The 15,856-nt window shown below is 50.2% G+C and overlaps 1 protein-coding gene across 3 annotated transcripts in view; it reads right to left on the minus strand.

Annotated features, from left to right (window-relative positions):
• Positions 1-15,856, minus strand: part of LOC139229547 (transcription factor COE3-like) — a 729,200-nt gene that overhangs the window by 114,409 nt on the left and 598,935 nt on the right. For all 3 annotated transcript variants that reach the window (XM_070861097.1, XM_070861096.1, XM_070861098.1), the window contains one exon: positions 2,620-2,753. In XM_070861097.1, coding sequence (XP_070717198.1) covers positions 2,620-2,753 — 134 coding nt within the window. The remainder of the gene's footprint in view (positions 1-2,619; positions 2,754-15,856) is intronic.

A 15,856-nucleotide genomic window follows, 5' to 3' on the forward strand; every position in this document is an offset into this window, starting at 1 on the left:
CTTAAGGAAGGATATATTAGCTTTGGAGGGGGTACAGAGACAATTTACTAGGCTGATTCCGGAGATGAGGGGGGTTACCTTATGATGATAGATTGAGTAGACTGGGTCTTTACTCGTTGGAGTTCAGAAGGATGAGGGGTGATCTTATAGAAACATTTAAAATAATGAAAGGGATAGACAAGATCGAGGCAGAGAGGTTGTTTCCACTGGTCGGGGAGACTAGAACTAGGGGGCACAGCCTCAAAATACGGGGGAGCCAATTTAAAACCAAGTAGAGAAGGAATTTCTTCTCCCAGAGGGTTGTGAATCTGAGGAATAATCTGCCCAAGGAAGCAGTTGAGGCTAGCTCATTGAATGTATTCAAGTCACCGATAGTTATATTTTTAACCAATAAGGGAATTAAGGGTTACGGGGAGCGGGCGGGTAAGTGGAGCTGAGTCCACGGCCAGATCAGCCATGATCTTGTTGAATGGCAGAGCAGGCTCGAGGGACTAGATGGCCTACTCCTGTTCCTAATTCTTATATTCTTATGTTCTTATTATTTTATAAACCTCAATCACATCCCCTCCAAGTCTACGCTTCTCTAAAGTGTAGGACACCAACTCTTTCAGCCTATCCTACTAACTATGATGCTTTAAACTGGGAATTAGTTTAGTGGCGCTCCTCCAATTGTTCTCCTGAGAGCAGAGACGGTTAAGGGAATATTAGGTAGAGGCATTGAAAATCATGAAGGATTTCGATCGGGAGTGACTATTTACACTGGCACTGTAAAATTGGTTTATGGGCCTGGTCCTGACGTCTACGCCAACATTCACTCCACTGCCGATAAAACAGACCGACTATTCATTCAGTTCCCGTCTGTGGGATCTTGCTGTGTACAAATTGAGGACTTATGAGGAAAGGTTGAGCTAGGTTGGGCCTCTACTCACTGGAATTCAGAAGAAGAACGTCCTTCCTCAGATTAGGAGACCAAAACTGAACACAATATTCCAGGTCAGGCCTCATCAAGGCCCTGTACAACTGCAGTAAGACCTCCCTGCTCCTATACTCAAATCCCCGAGCTATGAAGGCCAACATACCATACATTGGAGTTTAGAAGGATGAGAGGGGATCTAATAGAAACATAAAAGATTCTGACGGGACGGGACAGGTTAGGTGCGGGTAGAATGTTCCCGATGTTGGGGAAGTCCAGAACCAGGGGACACAGTCTTAGGATAAGGGGTAGGCCATTTAGGACTGAGATGAGGAGAAACTTCTTCACTCAGAGAGTTGTTAACCTGTGGAATTCCCTGCCGCAGAGAGTTGTTGATGCCAGTTCATTGGATATATTCAAGAGGGAGTTAGATATGGCCCTTACGGCTAAAGGGATCAAGGGGTACGGAGAGAAAGCAGGAAAGGGGTACTGAGAGAATTATCAGCCATGATTTTATTGAATGGCGGTACAGGCTCGAAGGGCGGAATGGCCTACTCCTGCACCTATTTTCTATGTTTCTATGTTTCTAATGAGAGGTAATCTTATCGAAACATATCAGATTATGAGGGGGCTTGACAAGGTGGATGCAGAGAGGATGTTTCCACTGATGGGGAGACTAGAACTAGGGGGCATGATCTTAGAATAAGGGGCCGACCATTTAAAAATGAGATGAGGAGAAGTTTCTTCTCTTAGAACAGTGTAAATCTGTGGAATTCGCTGCCTCAGAGAGTTGTGGAAGCTGGGACATTGAATACATTTAAGGCAGAAACAGACAGTTTCTTAAACGATAAGGGAATAAGGGGTTATGGGGAACGGGCAGGGAAGTGGACCTGAGTCCATGATCGGATCAGCCAAGATCTCATTAACTGGCGGAGCAGGCTCAAGGGGCCGTATGGCCTACTCCTGTTCCTATTTCTTCTGTTATGTTCTTATCTTATGTTATGTAAATTCGTTGCCCGATTTGCCTGCACTGCAAAAGGCTGCATTATTAAAAGTTACCTATTGGTTGCAAAGCATCAATGCAAACTTTTAATTTCAGTTTTCCAAACTTTTTAAGCGTTCTCTCTTGGTCTTGTTTACTTTTTAAGGACCCAGAACCTTCCGGGTCTCTGTGTCACCAAGTGCCTAAACTCTGAAGTGAAATACCGGGCCATCAATAACAGGAAGTGTCACGGTACATTCCCCGGGGGGGCGGAGTAATGACTAGAGGGAGTCGAGCAGAATACCCTGGCAGCTAATTTGAGAGAGACATCGGAAGAGGAGCAGAAATAATCATAATAATAACTTGTATTTATATAGTGCCTTTAACGTAGTAAAACGTCCCAAGGTGCTTCACAACAGTGTTACAGACAAACAGATAAATTTGACACCGAACTACAGAAGAAATGAAGGCAGATGATCAAAAGCTTGTTTAAAGACGTAGGTTAATAGATCATTGACACCACCCTCCGCCCCCCCCAACCTCGCTTGGGAAATGGTCCCTGAGGGGAGACTGGAGAAGCAGGAACAAACACAGGGATGGGTGGAGAGAAATACATTTTGTTGAAAAGCTAGTCACCCCTGCATTTAAAACCCTTAAAGGAGCTTTGCTTCTTACAGGGGTAAGACAGGGATGCACAGCTCTGGTTTGACAATTTGGGGCATACCTCACTCCAGACGAGCATCGTTCCGAAGACGACCTGCAATCCGTCAAAGAAGTTGTCTCCAATAATGATGACGGTGGCTCCTCCTGTAGTCCACCCTTCGCTCGGGCTAATTGCTTTGATGCATGGAGTGGCTGCTTTGCGAGAGAAAAGACAGAGCAGTTCAGCACCCCTGGAGATTTCCGCTCACCGGCGTACGCACACACACACATCCACACACACACACACACACACACACACACACCCACCCATACACACACACGCAGACACACCCGCCCATACACACAAACACTCACACACACAATCACACACACACCCACCCATACACACACACACAGACACACCCGCCCATACACACACACACAGACACACACACACACCCGCCCATACACACACACACAGACACACCCGCCCATACACACAAACACTCACACACACAATCACACACACACCCGCCCATACACACACACACAGACACACCCGCCCATACACACACACACAGACACACACACACCCGCCCATACACACACACGCAGACACACCCGCCCATACACACACACACAATCACACACACACCCGCCCATACACACACACACAGACACACCCGCCCATACACACAAACACTCACACACACAATCACACACACACCCGCCCATACACACACACACAGACACACCCGCCCATACACACACACACAGACACACACACACACCCGCCCATACACACACACACAGACACACCCGCCCATACACACAAACACTCACACACACAATCACACACACACCCACCCACCCATACACAGACACACCCGCCCATACACACAAACACTCACACACACAATCACACACACACCCGCCCATACACACACACACACACAATCACACACACACACACACAGACACACACACACACACCCACCCATACACACACACACAGACACATCCGCCCATACACACAAACACTCACACACACAATCACACACACACCCACCCATACACAGACACACCCGCCCATACACACACACCCACACACACACACACACACACAATCACACACACACACACACACACACCCATACACACACACACAGACACACCCACCCATACACACACACACACATCCACACACACACACACACCCATACACAGACACACCCGCCCATACACACACACACACAATCACACACACACACACACAGACACACACACACCCACACATACACACACACACAGACACACCCACCCATACACACACACCCACCCATACACACACACACAGACACACCCACCCACACACACACACACACATACACACACACACACACACCCACCCATACACACACACACAGACACACACACATCCACACACACCCACCCATACACACACACACACACACACACACCCATACACACACACACACAGACACACACGCACACACACACACACACACACATCCATACCCCCACACCCACACACACACACGCACATCCACACACACCCACCCACACACACACACACACACTCACACTCACACACACACTCACTCATACGCACACGCACTCACTCTCACTCACACACCCACACACACACACACCTACACACACTCTCACACACACATTCTCACTCACACACACACACTCTCACTCACACACACATACACACACCCACACTCACACACAACACACATCTACACACTCTCACACACACACACACACCTACACACACTCTCACACACACACTCTCACTCACACACACTCACTCTCACTCACACACACACACCCACACTCACACAACACACACCTACAAACACTATCACCCGCACACACACCCATGCACACCAACACACACAATCCGGTCCACAGACCCACCGCGCGCACCGCCCTCTCCGACGGTCTCCGCGTCACAACAATGTGAGGAAGGTGGTTGTCAATTCGCACTGTCCCGCTGGCTTCCTCATCAACATAAGCAATAGGAGCAGGAGTAGCCATTCGGCCCCTCGAGCCTGCTCCGCCAGTTAATGAGATCTTGGCTGATCCGATCATGGACTCAGGTCCACTTCCCTGCCCGTTCCCCATAACCCCTTATTCCCTTATCGTTCTGGTGAATCAGTCTGGTGAACCTTTGTTGCACTCTCTCTATGGCAAGGAGACCAAAACTGTACACAATACTCCAGGTGTGGTCTTACCAGAACCCGATATTTTTGCGAGGGATCGTGGCGGAGGAGCAGCGAGGGATCGTGGTGGAGGTGCGGCAAATGAGGGTGGGGGCCCCAGAAGAGGCGAGGGCCCAGGGGCAGCACGGGCCCAGCCCACACTGCGATATGTGCGCGCACTAGGTCCGTGAGGCAGAGCAGGTCTCCAGTCGTCCTGGTTAACCCTTGCCCCTGGACCAAGACCTAGCTCTGACAAGCCCGTGTGGTGGCTGGTGTGCAACGGTCACCCCACGTTAAAAAAATCCACCCACAGGCAGCTTCCACCCCCTGGAGTTCAGAACTGCATATCAGGACCTTCATTGAAACATCTGTGAACTCATCCCTTTTGGTGTGGTAGCAAGTCATCCTCATTCGATGGACCGCCTAGGATGATGATGATATTTTTGCAGTAAGATGTCTTTACTTTTATACTCAAATCCTCTTGTAATAAAGGCCAACATACTATTTGATTTCTTAAGTTAGCAACGTCAAAACAGCAAGAGTCCATTCGGCCCATCCAACCTGTTCCGCCATTCAATTGACTCCAGCCTGATTCGTATCTCACCTCCATTTAGTTCCATATCCCCTATTACCCTTGCCGAACAAAAATCTACCAATCCCAGCTTTAACATTTTCAACTGACATCGCCCTCCCAGCCTCAACACATTTTTGGTGGAGAGAGTTCCAGATTCCCATGGCCCTTTGTGTGAAGAAGTGCTTCCTGACATCACCCACTGAACAGCCTGGCTCTAATTTTAAGGTTGTTCCTGGACTCTCCCACCAGAGAAATAGTTTCTCTCTATCCACCCAATCAACTCCTTTAATCATCGTAAACCCCTCAATTGGCAACCAGTAACTCGTGGGGTGCTGCTGGGCCCCCAACTATTTACAATCTATATTAACGACTTGGAAGAAGGGACCGAGTGTAACGTAGCCAAGTTTGCTGACGATACAAAGATGGGAAGAAAAGCAATGTGTGAGGAGGACACAAAAAATCTGCAAATAGACATAGACAGGCTAAGTGAGTGGGCAAAAATTTGGCAGATGGAGTATAATGTTGGAAAGTGTGAGGTCATGCACTTTGGCAGAAAAAAAATCAAAGAGCAAGTTATTATTTAAATGGAGAAAGATTACAAAGTGCCGCAGTAAAGCGGGACCTGGGGGTACTTGTGCATGTAACACAAAAGGATAGTATGCAGGTACAGCAAGTGATCAGGAAGGCCAATGGAATCTTGGCCTTTATTGCAAAGGGGATGGAGTATAAAAGCAGGAAGTCTTGCTACGGCTATATAAGGTATTGGTGAGGCCACACCTGGAATACTGCGTGCAGTTTTGGTTTCCATATCTACGAAAGGATATACTTGCTTTGGAGGCAGTTCAGAGAAGGTTCACTAGGTTGATTTTGGGGATGAGCGGGTTGACTCATGAGGAAAGGTTGAGTAGGTTGGACCTCTACCCATTGGAATTCAGAAGAATGAGACATGATCTTATCGAAACAAATAAGATTATGAGGGGGCTTGACAAGGTGGATGCAGAGAGGATGTTTCCACTGATGGGGGAGACTAGAACTAGGGGGCATAATCTGAGAATAAAGGGCCGCCCATTTAAAACTGAGATGATGGGAAATTTCTTCTGTCAGAGGGTTGTAAATCTGTGGAAATCGCTACCTCAGAGAGCTGTGGAAGCTGAGTCATTGAATAAATTTAAGACAGAAATAGACAGTTTCTTAAATGATAAGGGATAAGGGGTTATGGGGAGCAGGTGGGGAAGTGGACCTGATCAGATCAGCCATGATCTTATTTAATGGCGGAGCAGGCTCGAGAGGCCGTATGGCCTACTCCTGCTCCTATTTCTTATGTTCTTATTAATTAGATCAACCCTTATCTTCCATACTCGAAGAAACACAAGCCTAGTCTGTGCCAACTGTCCTCCTAATTTAACCCTTTTAGCCCCGGTATCATTCTGGTGCACCCCCTCCAGTGCCGACATAGCCTCCCTGAGGGGCACTGCCCAGAACTAATCACAGTTCTCCAGATGTGGTCTAACCAGAGCTTTATACAGCGGTGAAATTCAATCTCCTTCGTGATTCATTAATTACTTGGATAGCATACATGTTCTGAGTAATCTAAGAAAGACTTGCATTTATATAGCGCCTTTCGCAACCAACGGACGTCTCATGGCGCTTCACAGACAATGAAGTACTTTTGGAGTGTAGTCACTGTTGTAATGAAGGAAACGTGGCAGTCAACTTACGCACAGCAAGCTCCCACAAACGGCAATGTGATAATGACCAGGTTGACTTACTTGAATATCTGATGCAAAGAAGATACCGCTGATCATTCAGCACTCCCTCATTACTGCTCAGTGCTGTAGTGTCAGCCGTGGCTCAGTGGGCAGCACTCTCGCCTCTGAGTCAGAAAATTGTGGGTTCAAGTCCCACTCCAGAGACTTGAGCACAAAAATCTAGGCTGACACTCCCAGTGCAGTGCTGAGGGAGTGCTGCACGGTCGGAGGTGCTGTCTTTTGGATGAGACATGAAACCATCTTACATCTGCCCCGTCTGCTCTCTCAGGTGGACATAAAAGATCCCATGGTGCTATTTAGAAGAAGAGCAGGGGAGTTATGCCCGGTGTCCTGGTCAATATTTGTCCCTCAATCAACATAACAAAAAAACAGATTATCTGGTCATTATCTCATTGCAGTTTGTGGGAGCTTGCTGTGTGCAAATTGGCTGCTGCGATTCCTACATTACAACAGTGACTACACTCAAAAAAAACGTACTTGAATGGCTGTAAAGCGCTTTGGGACGTCCTGAGGTCACTATATAAATGCAAGTCTTTCTTTTACTGGAGCGTCAAATCCTGGTGCAGGGCTTGAACCTACAAACTCCGACCCAGAGGAGGCAGTGCAGGCTATTGTGCCAAGATGGGCCGATAAAGACCTGCTCATACGCGAGAGAAACAACGCAGGTGTTGGGGTTTGTTCACCTGCCGTGTCTTCTCTTGGTGGACGTGGAGAGTGTGAGTCGAGCCAACCAGCTGCGGAATTTGGCCCTGAAATTCCACAGGGATTCTGCCAATCTCCCGCCCGAACGGGAGACCAGCAGGAACCTCTCCTGAGCAATGGTGGAAACCAGCCAGCCAGTGAAACCGTTTCTCTGGGGGAGGTGATTACAACTTTCCCGCTTGATTCCCCAGCCATGTCAGCGAGACCTGGGGGTATTTGTGCATGAAACACAAAAGGATAGTATGCAGGTACAGCAAGTGATCAGGAAGGAAAATGCAACCTTGGCCTTTATTGCAAAGGGGATAGAGTATAAAAGCAGGGAAGTCTTACTCCAGTTATACAGGGTATTGGTGAGGCCACACCTGGTATACTGCGTGCAGTTTTAGTTTCTATATTTACGAAAGGATATACTTGCTTTGAAGGCAGGTTAGAGAAGATTCACTAGGTTGATTCCGAGGATGAGGGGGTTGACTTATGAGGAAAGACTGAGTAGGTTGGGCCTCTACTCATTGTAATTCAGAAGAATGATCTTATCGAAACATATAAGATTATGAGGGAGCGTGACAATTTCTTAACCGATAAGGAGTTATGAGGAGTGGGCAGGGAAGTGGACCTGAGTCCATGATCGGATCAGCCATGACCATATTAAATGGCGGAACAGGCTCGAGGGGCCGTATGGCCTACTCCTGCTCCTATTTCTTATGTTCTTATGACTGCATCAAGTATTCTGTTACAGAAGCAACATACAGGCTGGAGCTCCCTTATCCAGGACTCCCTTACCCAGCACCACCCCTCGTCCGGCATGATTCCGGGGGCCGGGGGGCGCATGAGCAGAACGTGGTCGACCTCCACCCCGACTTTGGGGCCGCTCCGACACTTGGCCCGATGACACTTCGGGACCGTCCGGGGCTCCGAACTCCTCCCCCCCCCGCCTCCCCGCCCTCGTGCCGCGTCCTCTCCCCTCCCCTCGGGCTGACCCCCCGTTATCCGGCAAAATCCCTTATTCGGCACAGGCCCGGTCCCGAGGGTGCTGGACAAGGGAGGTTCAATCTGTACTGCAGATGCTGGAATCTGAATTAAAAACAGAGAATGCTGGGAATGTCAGCGGGTCAGACAGCATCTGTGGAGAGAGAAACAGAGTTAACGTTTCGGGTCGATGACCTTTCAGCGCTCCTTCCAGTATTCTCTGTTTTTATTTCAGATTCCAGCATCTGCAGCATTTTGCTTTTGTGTTAGTGTTTAATTCGCTGCCGCTTCACTTGTAGGAACGCCCACCTTGCAGAAGTTCTGCTCTTCCCTCAGACAGGATTTCCATTTGCACTCTTTTACCTGGTTCACCGTCAAGTATTCTGTGGTCAGGCTTAGGATTTATTTTCTTAATTCAGTCTCAGGATGTGGGCATCACTGGCAACCATTGCTCTCCAACCCCTGCTTCCACTCCACCCAGCTCTCCAACCCCTGCTCCCAATCCACCCAACTCTCCAACCCCTGCTCCCACTCTACCCAACTCTCCAACCCCCTGTTCCCACTCTACCCAACTCTCCAACCCCTGCTCCCACTCCACCCAACTCTCCAACCCCTGCTCCCACTCCACCCAACTCTCCAACCCCTGCTCCCACTCCACCCAACTCTCCAACCCCTGCTCCCACTTCACCCAGCTCTCCAACCCCCTGCTCCCACTCTACCCAACTCTCCAACCCCTGCTCCCACTCCACCCAACTCTCCAACCCCTGCTCCCACTCTACCCAACTCTCCAACCCCTGCTCCCACTCCACCCAGCTCTCCAACCCCTGCTCCCACTCCACCCAACTCTCCAACCCCTGCTCCCACTCCACCCAGCTCTCCAACCCCTGCTCCCACTCTACCCAGCTCTCCAACCCCTGCTCCCACTCTACCCAGCTCTCCAACCCCTGCTCCCACTCCACCCAGCTCTCCAACCCCTGCTCCCACTCTACCCAGCTCTCCACCCCCTGCTCCCACTCCACCCAGCTCTCCACCCCCTGCTCCCACTCCACCCAGCTCTCCAACCCCCTGCTCCCACTCTACCCAACTCTCCAACCCCCTGCTCCCACTCTACCCAGCTCTCCACCCCCTGCTCCCACTCCACCCAACTCTCCAACCACTGCTCCCACTTCACCCAGCTCTCCAACCCCCTGCTCCCACTCTACCCAACTCTCCAAGCCCCTGCTCCCACTCTACCCAGCTCTCCACCCCCTGCTCCCACTCCACCCAGCTCTCCAACCCCTGCTCCCACTTCACCCAGCTCTCCAACCCCCTGCTCCAACTCTACCCAGCTCTCCAACCCCTGCTCCCACTCCACCCAACTCTTCAACCCCTGCTCCCACTCCACCCAACTCTCCAACCCCCTGCTCCCACTCTACCCAGCTCTCCAACCCCTGCTCCCACTTCACCCAGCTCTCCAACCCCCTGCTCCCATTCCACCCAGCTCTCCAACCCCTGCTCCCACTCTACCCAGCTCTCCAACCCCTGCTCCCACTCTACTCAGCTCTCCAACCCCTGCTCCCACTCTACCCAGCTCTCCAACCCCTGCTCCCACTCCACCCAGCTCTCCACCCCCTGCTCCCACTCCACCCAGCTCTCCATCCCCTGCTCCCACTCTACCCAACTCTCCAACCCCCTGCTCCCACTCCACCCAGCTCTCCAACGCCTGCTCCCACTCCACCCAGCTCTCCAACCCCTGCTCCCACTCTACCCAGCTCTCCAACCCCTGCTCCCACTCTACCCAGCTCTCCAACCCCTGCTCCCACTCTACCCAGCTCTCCAACCCCTGCTCCCACTCTACCCAGCTCTCCAACCCCTGCTCCCACTCTACCCAGCTCTCCAACCCCTGCTCCCACTCCACCCAGCTCTCCAACCCCTGCTCCCACTCCACCCAGCTCTCCACCCACGGGGGGAAGCCTGCCTCGACTGGATTGGAGGCCAGTTGTGATGGTGGAAGGACGGGATCCAACTAACACAATTCAGTTCCTGAGGGAAGGAAAACCTGGCTGCAGCGGCCTGGGCTAGGCCCAAAACCCAGATCTTGAAGAAAATAAACAATTCTCTTCTGTTAATTCACCACACGGCCAACTCCCTGAATCGCAATGAATTTATTTGCTTCAGACATTGCTACCAGTCCTCAAAGGGTTAAACCGTATATCGACCAGCACCGTGAGAAAGAACCTTCCAGAATTCAATGACAACTTGCATTCATGTAGCGGCTTTAATGTCGTAAAATATCCCAAGGTGCTTCACAGGAGCATTATCGAAACAAAATTTGACACCGAATCACATAAAAAAATATTAGGGCAGATGACCAAAAGCTAGGTCAAAAGAGGTTTTAAGGAGCATCATCAAGGAGGAGAGAGAGGCAGAGAGGTTTAGTGAGGGAATTCCACAGCTTGGGGCCTAGGCAACAGAAAGCACGGCTGCCAATGATGGGGCAATTATAATCAGGGATGCTCAAGAGGTCAGAATTAGAGGAGCGCAGATATCTCGGGGGGTTTTGGGGCTGGAGGAGGTTACTGAGATAGGGAGGGGCGAGGCCTTGGAGGGATTTGAAAACAAGGATGAGAATTTTAAAATCAAAATTCAGATAATTTGAAGTGCCATTACCTCACTTTACGGGATTTGAGTATGATATCATGGGTTGTATGTCAGTGAGGCATCTTGTGACATGACTCACAGATTGCATCCTACAACCCATAAATCATCAAACCATTTCTCAGCTGGACACGGTGCGATCGAGACAGGAAATCGAGAGCTCACCTTATACCGCTCAATGAGGGAATGATGATATTCTGGGAAGGATTTCCGATTCCTACTGCACAGGCCTCACAGCCAGCCTGAGCTTGTTCATTCATTGCCTCCGGCATGTGAAGTGCCAGAGTAAAGGGTTTAAGGGGCGGAACGACAGCACAGCACTTAGTTCCCCACAGAACTTATTTATTCCTATCTCGATTCCTATTTTTTCTCCCTTTGTCCACTCTCTTCCCACCTACATTCGCGACCCCTCCGATGCCCTCCGTCACTGGAACAGTTTCCAGATTCCCAGCCCTGTCTCCTTTTCACCCAATCCCTCTGCACTTCCATCCCCCGCCAGAATGGCCTGAGGGCGCACCGCTTCTTCCTGGAGCAGAGGCCTAACCAGTCCCTATCCCCCACCACCCTCCTCCACTAGCTGAACTTGTTCTCACATTGAACAACTTCTCCTTTAACTCCACTCACTTCCTCCAAATTAAAGGTGTTGCTATGGGAACCCACATGGGTCGTAGCTATGCCTGCCTTTTCGTGGGATATGTGGAGCCCTACTCGGGTCCCCTCCCTCACTTCTTTTTCCGGGACATTGATGACTGTATCGGTGCCGTTTCCTGCTCTCGCCCTGAACTTGAAAATTTCATTCACTTTGCATCCAGTTTCCACCCTTCCCTCACCTTTACATGGTCCATCTCCGACTCTTCCCTTCCCTTCCTCAACTTCTCTGTCTCCATCTCTGGGGATAGACTTTCGCCCAGTATTCACTATAAGCCCACTGACTCTCACAGCTACCTGGACTACACTTCCTCCTACCCCGCATCATGTAAGGACTCCATTCCATTCTCCCAGTTTCTTCGTCTCTGTTGCATCTGCTCTAACCATGCCACCTTTCACACTAGTGACTCTGACATGTCTTCCTTTTTCCTCAACCGAGGATTCCCCTCCTCCATGGTTAACATGGCCCTCGACCGTGTCCGTTCTATTTAACGACCCTCTGCTCTCAATACTTCCCCTCCCTCTCAGAACCATGACAGGGTTCTCTTTGTCCTCACCTCTCACCCCACTAGCCTCCACATTCAACTGATCATCCTCTGCCATTTCCACCACCTCCAGCGTGATCCCACCACCAATCACCTTCCCCTCCCCTCCCCTCTCAGCATTACGAAGGGACTGCTCCCTCCGCGGCATCCTGGTCCATTCCTCAATCACCCCCAACACTCCCTCCCCGTCCCACGGCACCTTCCCATGCAAGCGCAGGAGGTGCAACCCCTGTCCTTTTACCCCCTCCCTTCCCACTGTCCAGAGCCCCAAATACTCCTTCCAGGTGAAACAGCGATTTACTTGTACTACTTTCAATTTAGTATACTGTATTCGCTGCTCACGATGTGGTCTCCTCTATACTGGGGAGACCAAGCGTAGATTGGGTGACCGCTTTGCAGAGCACCTCCGTTCAGTCCACAAGTGTGACCCTGAGCTTCCGGTCGCCTGTCACTTTAATTCTCCGCTCCATTCCTACTCTGACCTCGCTGCCCTCGGTCTCCTATACTGTTCCAACGAAGCTCAACGCAAGCTCGAGGAACAGCACCTCATCTTTCGTTTCGGCACTTTACAGCCTTCTAGACTCAACATCGAGTTCAACAACCTCTGCCCATACTTGGCTCCCTTTCTTCCTTTTCTTTTAACCACCCCCCCCTCCCCCCCCAGACCTATGTATTTTTTTTCGTTCTCTCTGTTTCCCATGGCAGCTGATAATTATCCCGCCATTCACACCCTATCTGGACTAACCTTTTTCTAACTTCTGCCATTACCATCTCAAGTTGGCCCATCATCCCTTTTGTCTCTCTAATCTCTCCTGTCTTCCACCCTATCACAGACCTTCCCTTTTGTTCTTTCTTCCCCTCCCCCTTTCGGTGCTTGTTAAGAATCTGATCTTGCCGAACACTCTCCAGTTCTGACGAAGGGTCATCGACCTGAAACGTTAACTCTGCTTCCTCTCCACAGATGCTGCCTGACCCGCTGAGATTTCCAGCATTTTCTGGTTTTATTTCAGATTCCAGCATCCGCAGTATTTTGCTTTTGTAGCAATGTGTTGCTATGAATTCTTAAGCAAAGAGCGGATGAACCAAACACATTCCAGCCATGGGGAAAGAGCAGGATGAGTATGATGAATTGGATAACTCTTTCTGTGAGCCGGCACAAGCAAGATGGGCCGAGTGGCCTCCTTCTGTGCCGTACCATTCCGTGATTCATTCACACACACACACACACACACACACACAAGCTCAGTTGTCAGGTGACCCGTGAGGTGGCCAATGAGCTGGGGAAGCCCAACCTGATTTTTACTCCTCCTGAATGCAGGGGAGACAGAATTGGAAAACCAGCAACTCCTGCATTTCACAACCTCCTCTTTCCCCGACAGGCAGGGCCAGTGATGGGCGTTACATAGAACCTACAGTACAGAGGCAGGCCTTTCGGCCCAATTGGTCTGTGTCAGTGTTTATGCTCCACACCAGACTCCATCCGACCTAATTCATCTTTCCATTTGGGCACCCGATTTATCTGTCAGATTTCATGCTTTCATATTTGCTCAGTGATTTCCTAGGAGTGTAGCCTTTTCACACTGACTCCATTCTGATCGATCAAATGCAACACACCACTTCGGCACAAGTATGCACACACAAACACGCACACTGACGCATGCGCGCACAGTGAAGTCAATGCGCCTGTGCATGGGATATGTGTGTGCATGCATGACATACATACACCGTCGTGGACACAGATGCTCTCTCACACTCACACTCACACGCATACCAGATCCCGGATACACATACACACACGCATGCATAAATAACACCAGGTCATGGATGAGTGCAGCTCCAACAACATTCAAGAAGCAAGACACCATCCAGGACAAAGCAGCCCATTTGATCGGCACCCCATCCACCATCTTCAACATTCACTCCCTCCACCACCGGCGCACCGTGGCTGCAGTGTGTACCATCCTCAAGATGCACTGCAGCAACTCGCCAAGCCAACTTCGGCAGCACCTCCCAAACTCACGACCTCCACCACCAAGAAGGACAAGGGCAGCAGGTGCACGGGAACACCATCACCTCCACGTTCCCTTCCAAGTCACACACCATCCTGACTTGGAAATATATCGTTGATCCTTCATCGTCGCTGGGTCAAAATCCTGGAAGTCCCTCCCTAACAGCACTGTGGGAGTACCTTCACCACACGGACTGCAGCGGTTCAAGAAGGCGGCTCACCACCACCTTCTCAAGGGGCAATTAGGGATGGGCAATAATGCTGGCCTTGCCAACGACGCCCACATCCCGTGAACAAATAAAAAAAACTGAGGTAACAGCAGTAAACATTGTTTGTAGCAACTTTAAATATTATGATTTGTTATAAATAGATACAGGTTACATACGAAAAATAGGAACATCAGGAACGGGTGCAGGCCATTCAGCCCCTCGAGCCTGCTCCGTCGTCCAATTAGATCACGGCTGATCTGTATCTCAACTCCACTGATCTGCCTTTTATCCATATCCCTGGATACCCTTACCCAACAAAAACCAGTTAATTTCAGTCTTGAAAGCTTCAATTGACCGACAGTATCCAGAGCCTTCTGGGGGAGGGAGTGCCAAATTTCCACTACCCTTTGCATGAAAAAGTGCCTCCTGATTTCTATCCTGAACAGCCTGGCTCTAAATTTAAGATTGTGTTCCCTCGTTCTTGATTCCTCCCTCTCTGCACCGGCCCACCCGCCCCTCCCACTCAACCCCACCCCCTCCCACCCCTGACCCCCCTGCACCCCCAGGCAAATTCTATGATTGGATAGTTGGTGCTTGCTTTCCAAAATGGCGACCATGATCATTTAGAAGTTCATTCAAATCAATGGCGGTGCTGTATTGGAAACATAGGGCGCATTGTCAATGATTAAATACCAGTTTGACCTGTAAAGCTCTCAACTTATTAAATAGTCATTCTCGGAAGTGGTGTCCCTGGCAAGGCTGACGTTTATTTCCCACGCCTGGTACAAGCTAGTGATTGGCTGGGCCACTTCAGAGGGCAGTTAAGAGTCAACCACATCGGTGTGGGTCTGGAGTTACGTGTAGGCCCAGACTGGGTAAGGACGGCAGGATTCCTTCCCTAAAGGGCATCAGTGAACCAGTTGGGTTTTTGCCATAATCCGACAGCTTCATGGTCACTTTTAATGATGCACGCTTTTTTATTTCCAGATTTTTAAAACTGAATTCAAATCCTCAAACTCCCACTGTGGGA

Source organism: Pristiophorus japonicus, chromosome 2 (assembly GCF_044704955.1).
Source record: "Pristiophorus japonicus isolate sPriJap1 chromosome 2, sPriJap1.hap1, whole genome shotgun sequence".
NCBI lineage: Eukaryota > Metazoa > Chordata > Chondrichthyes > Pristiophoridae > Pristiophorus > Pristiophorus japonicus.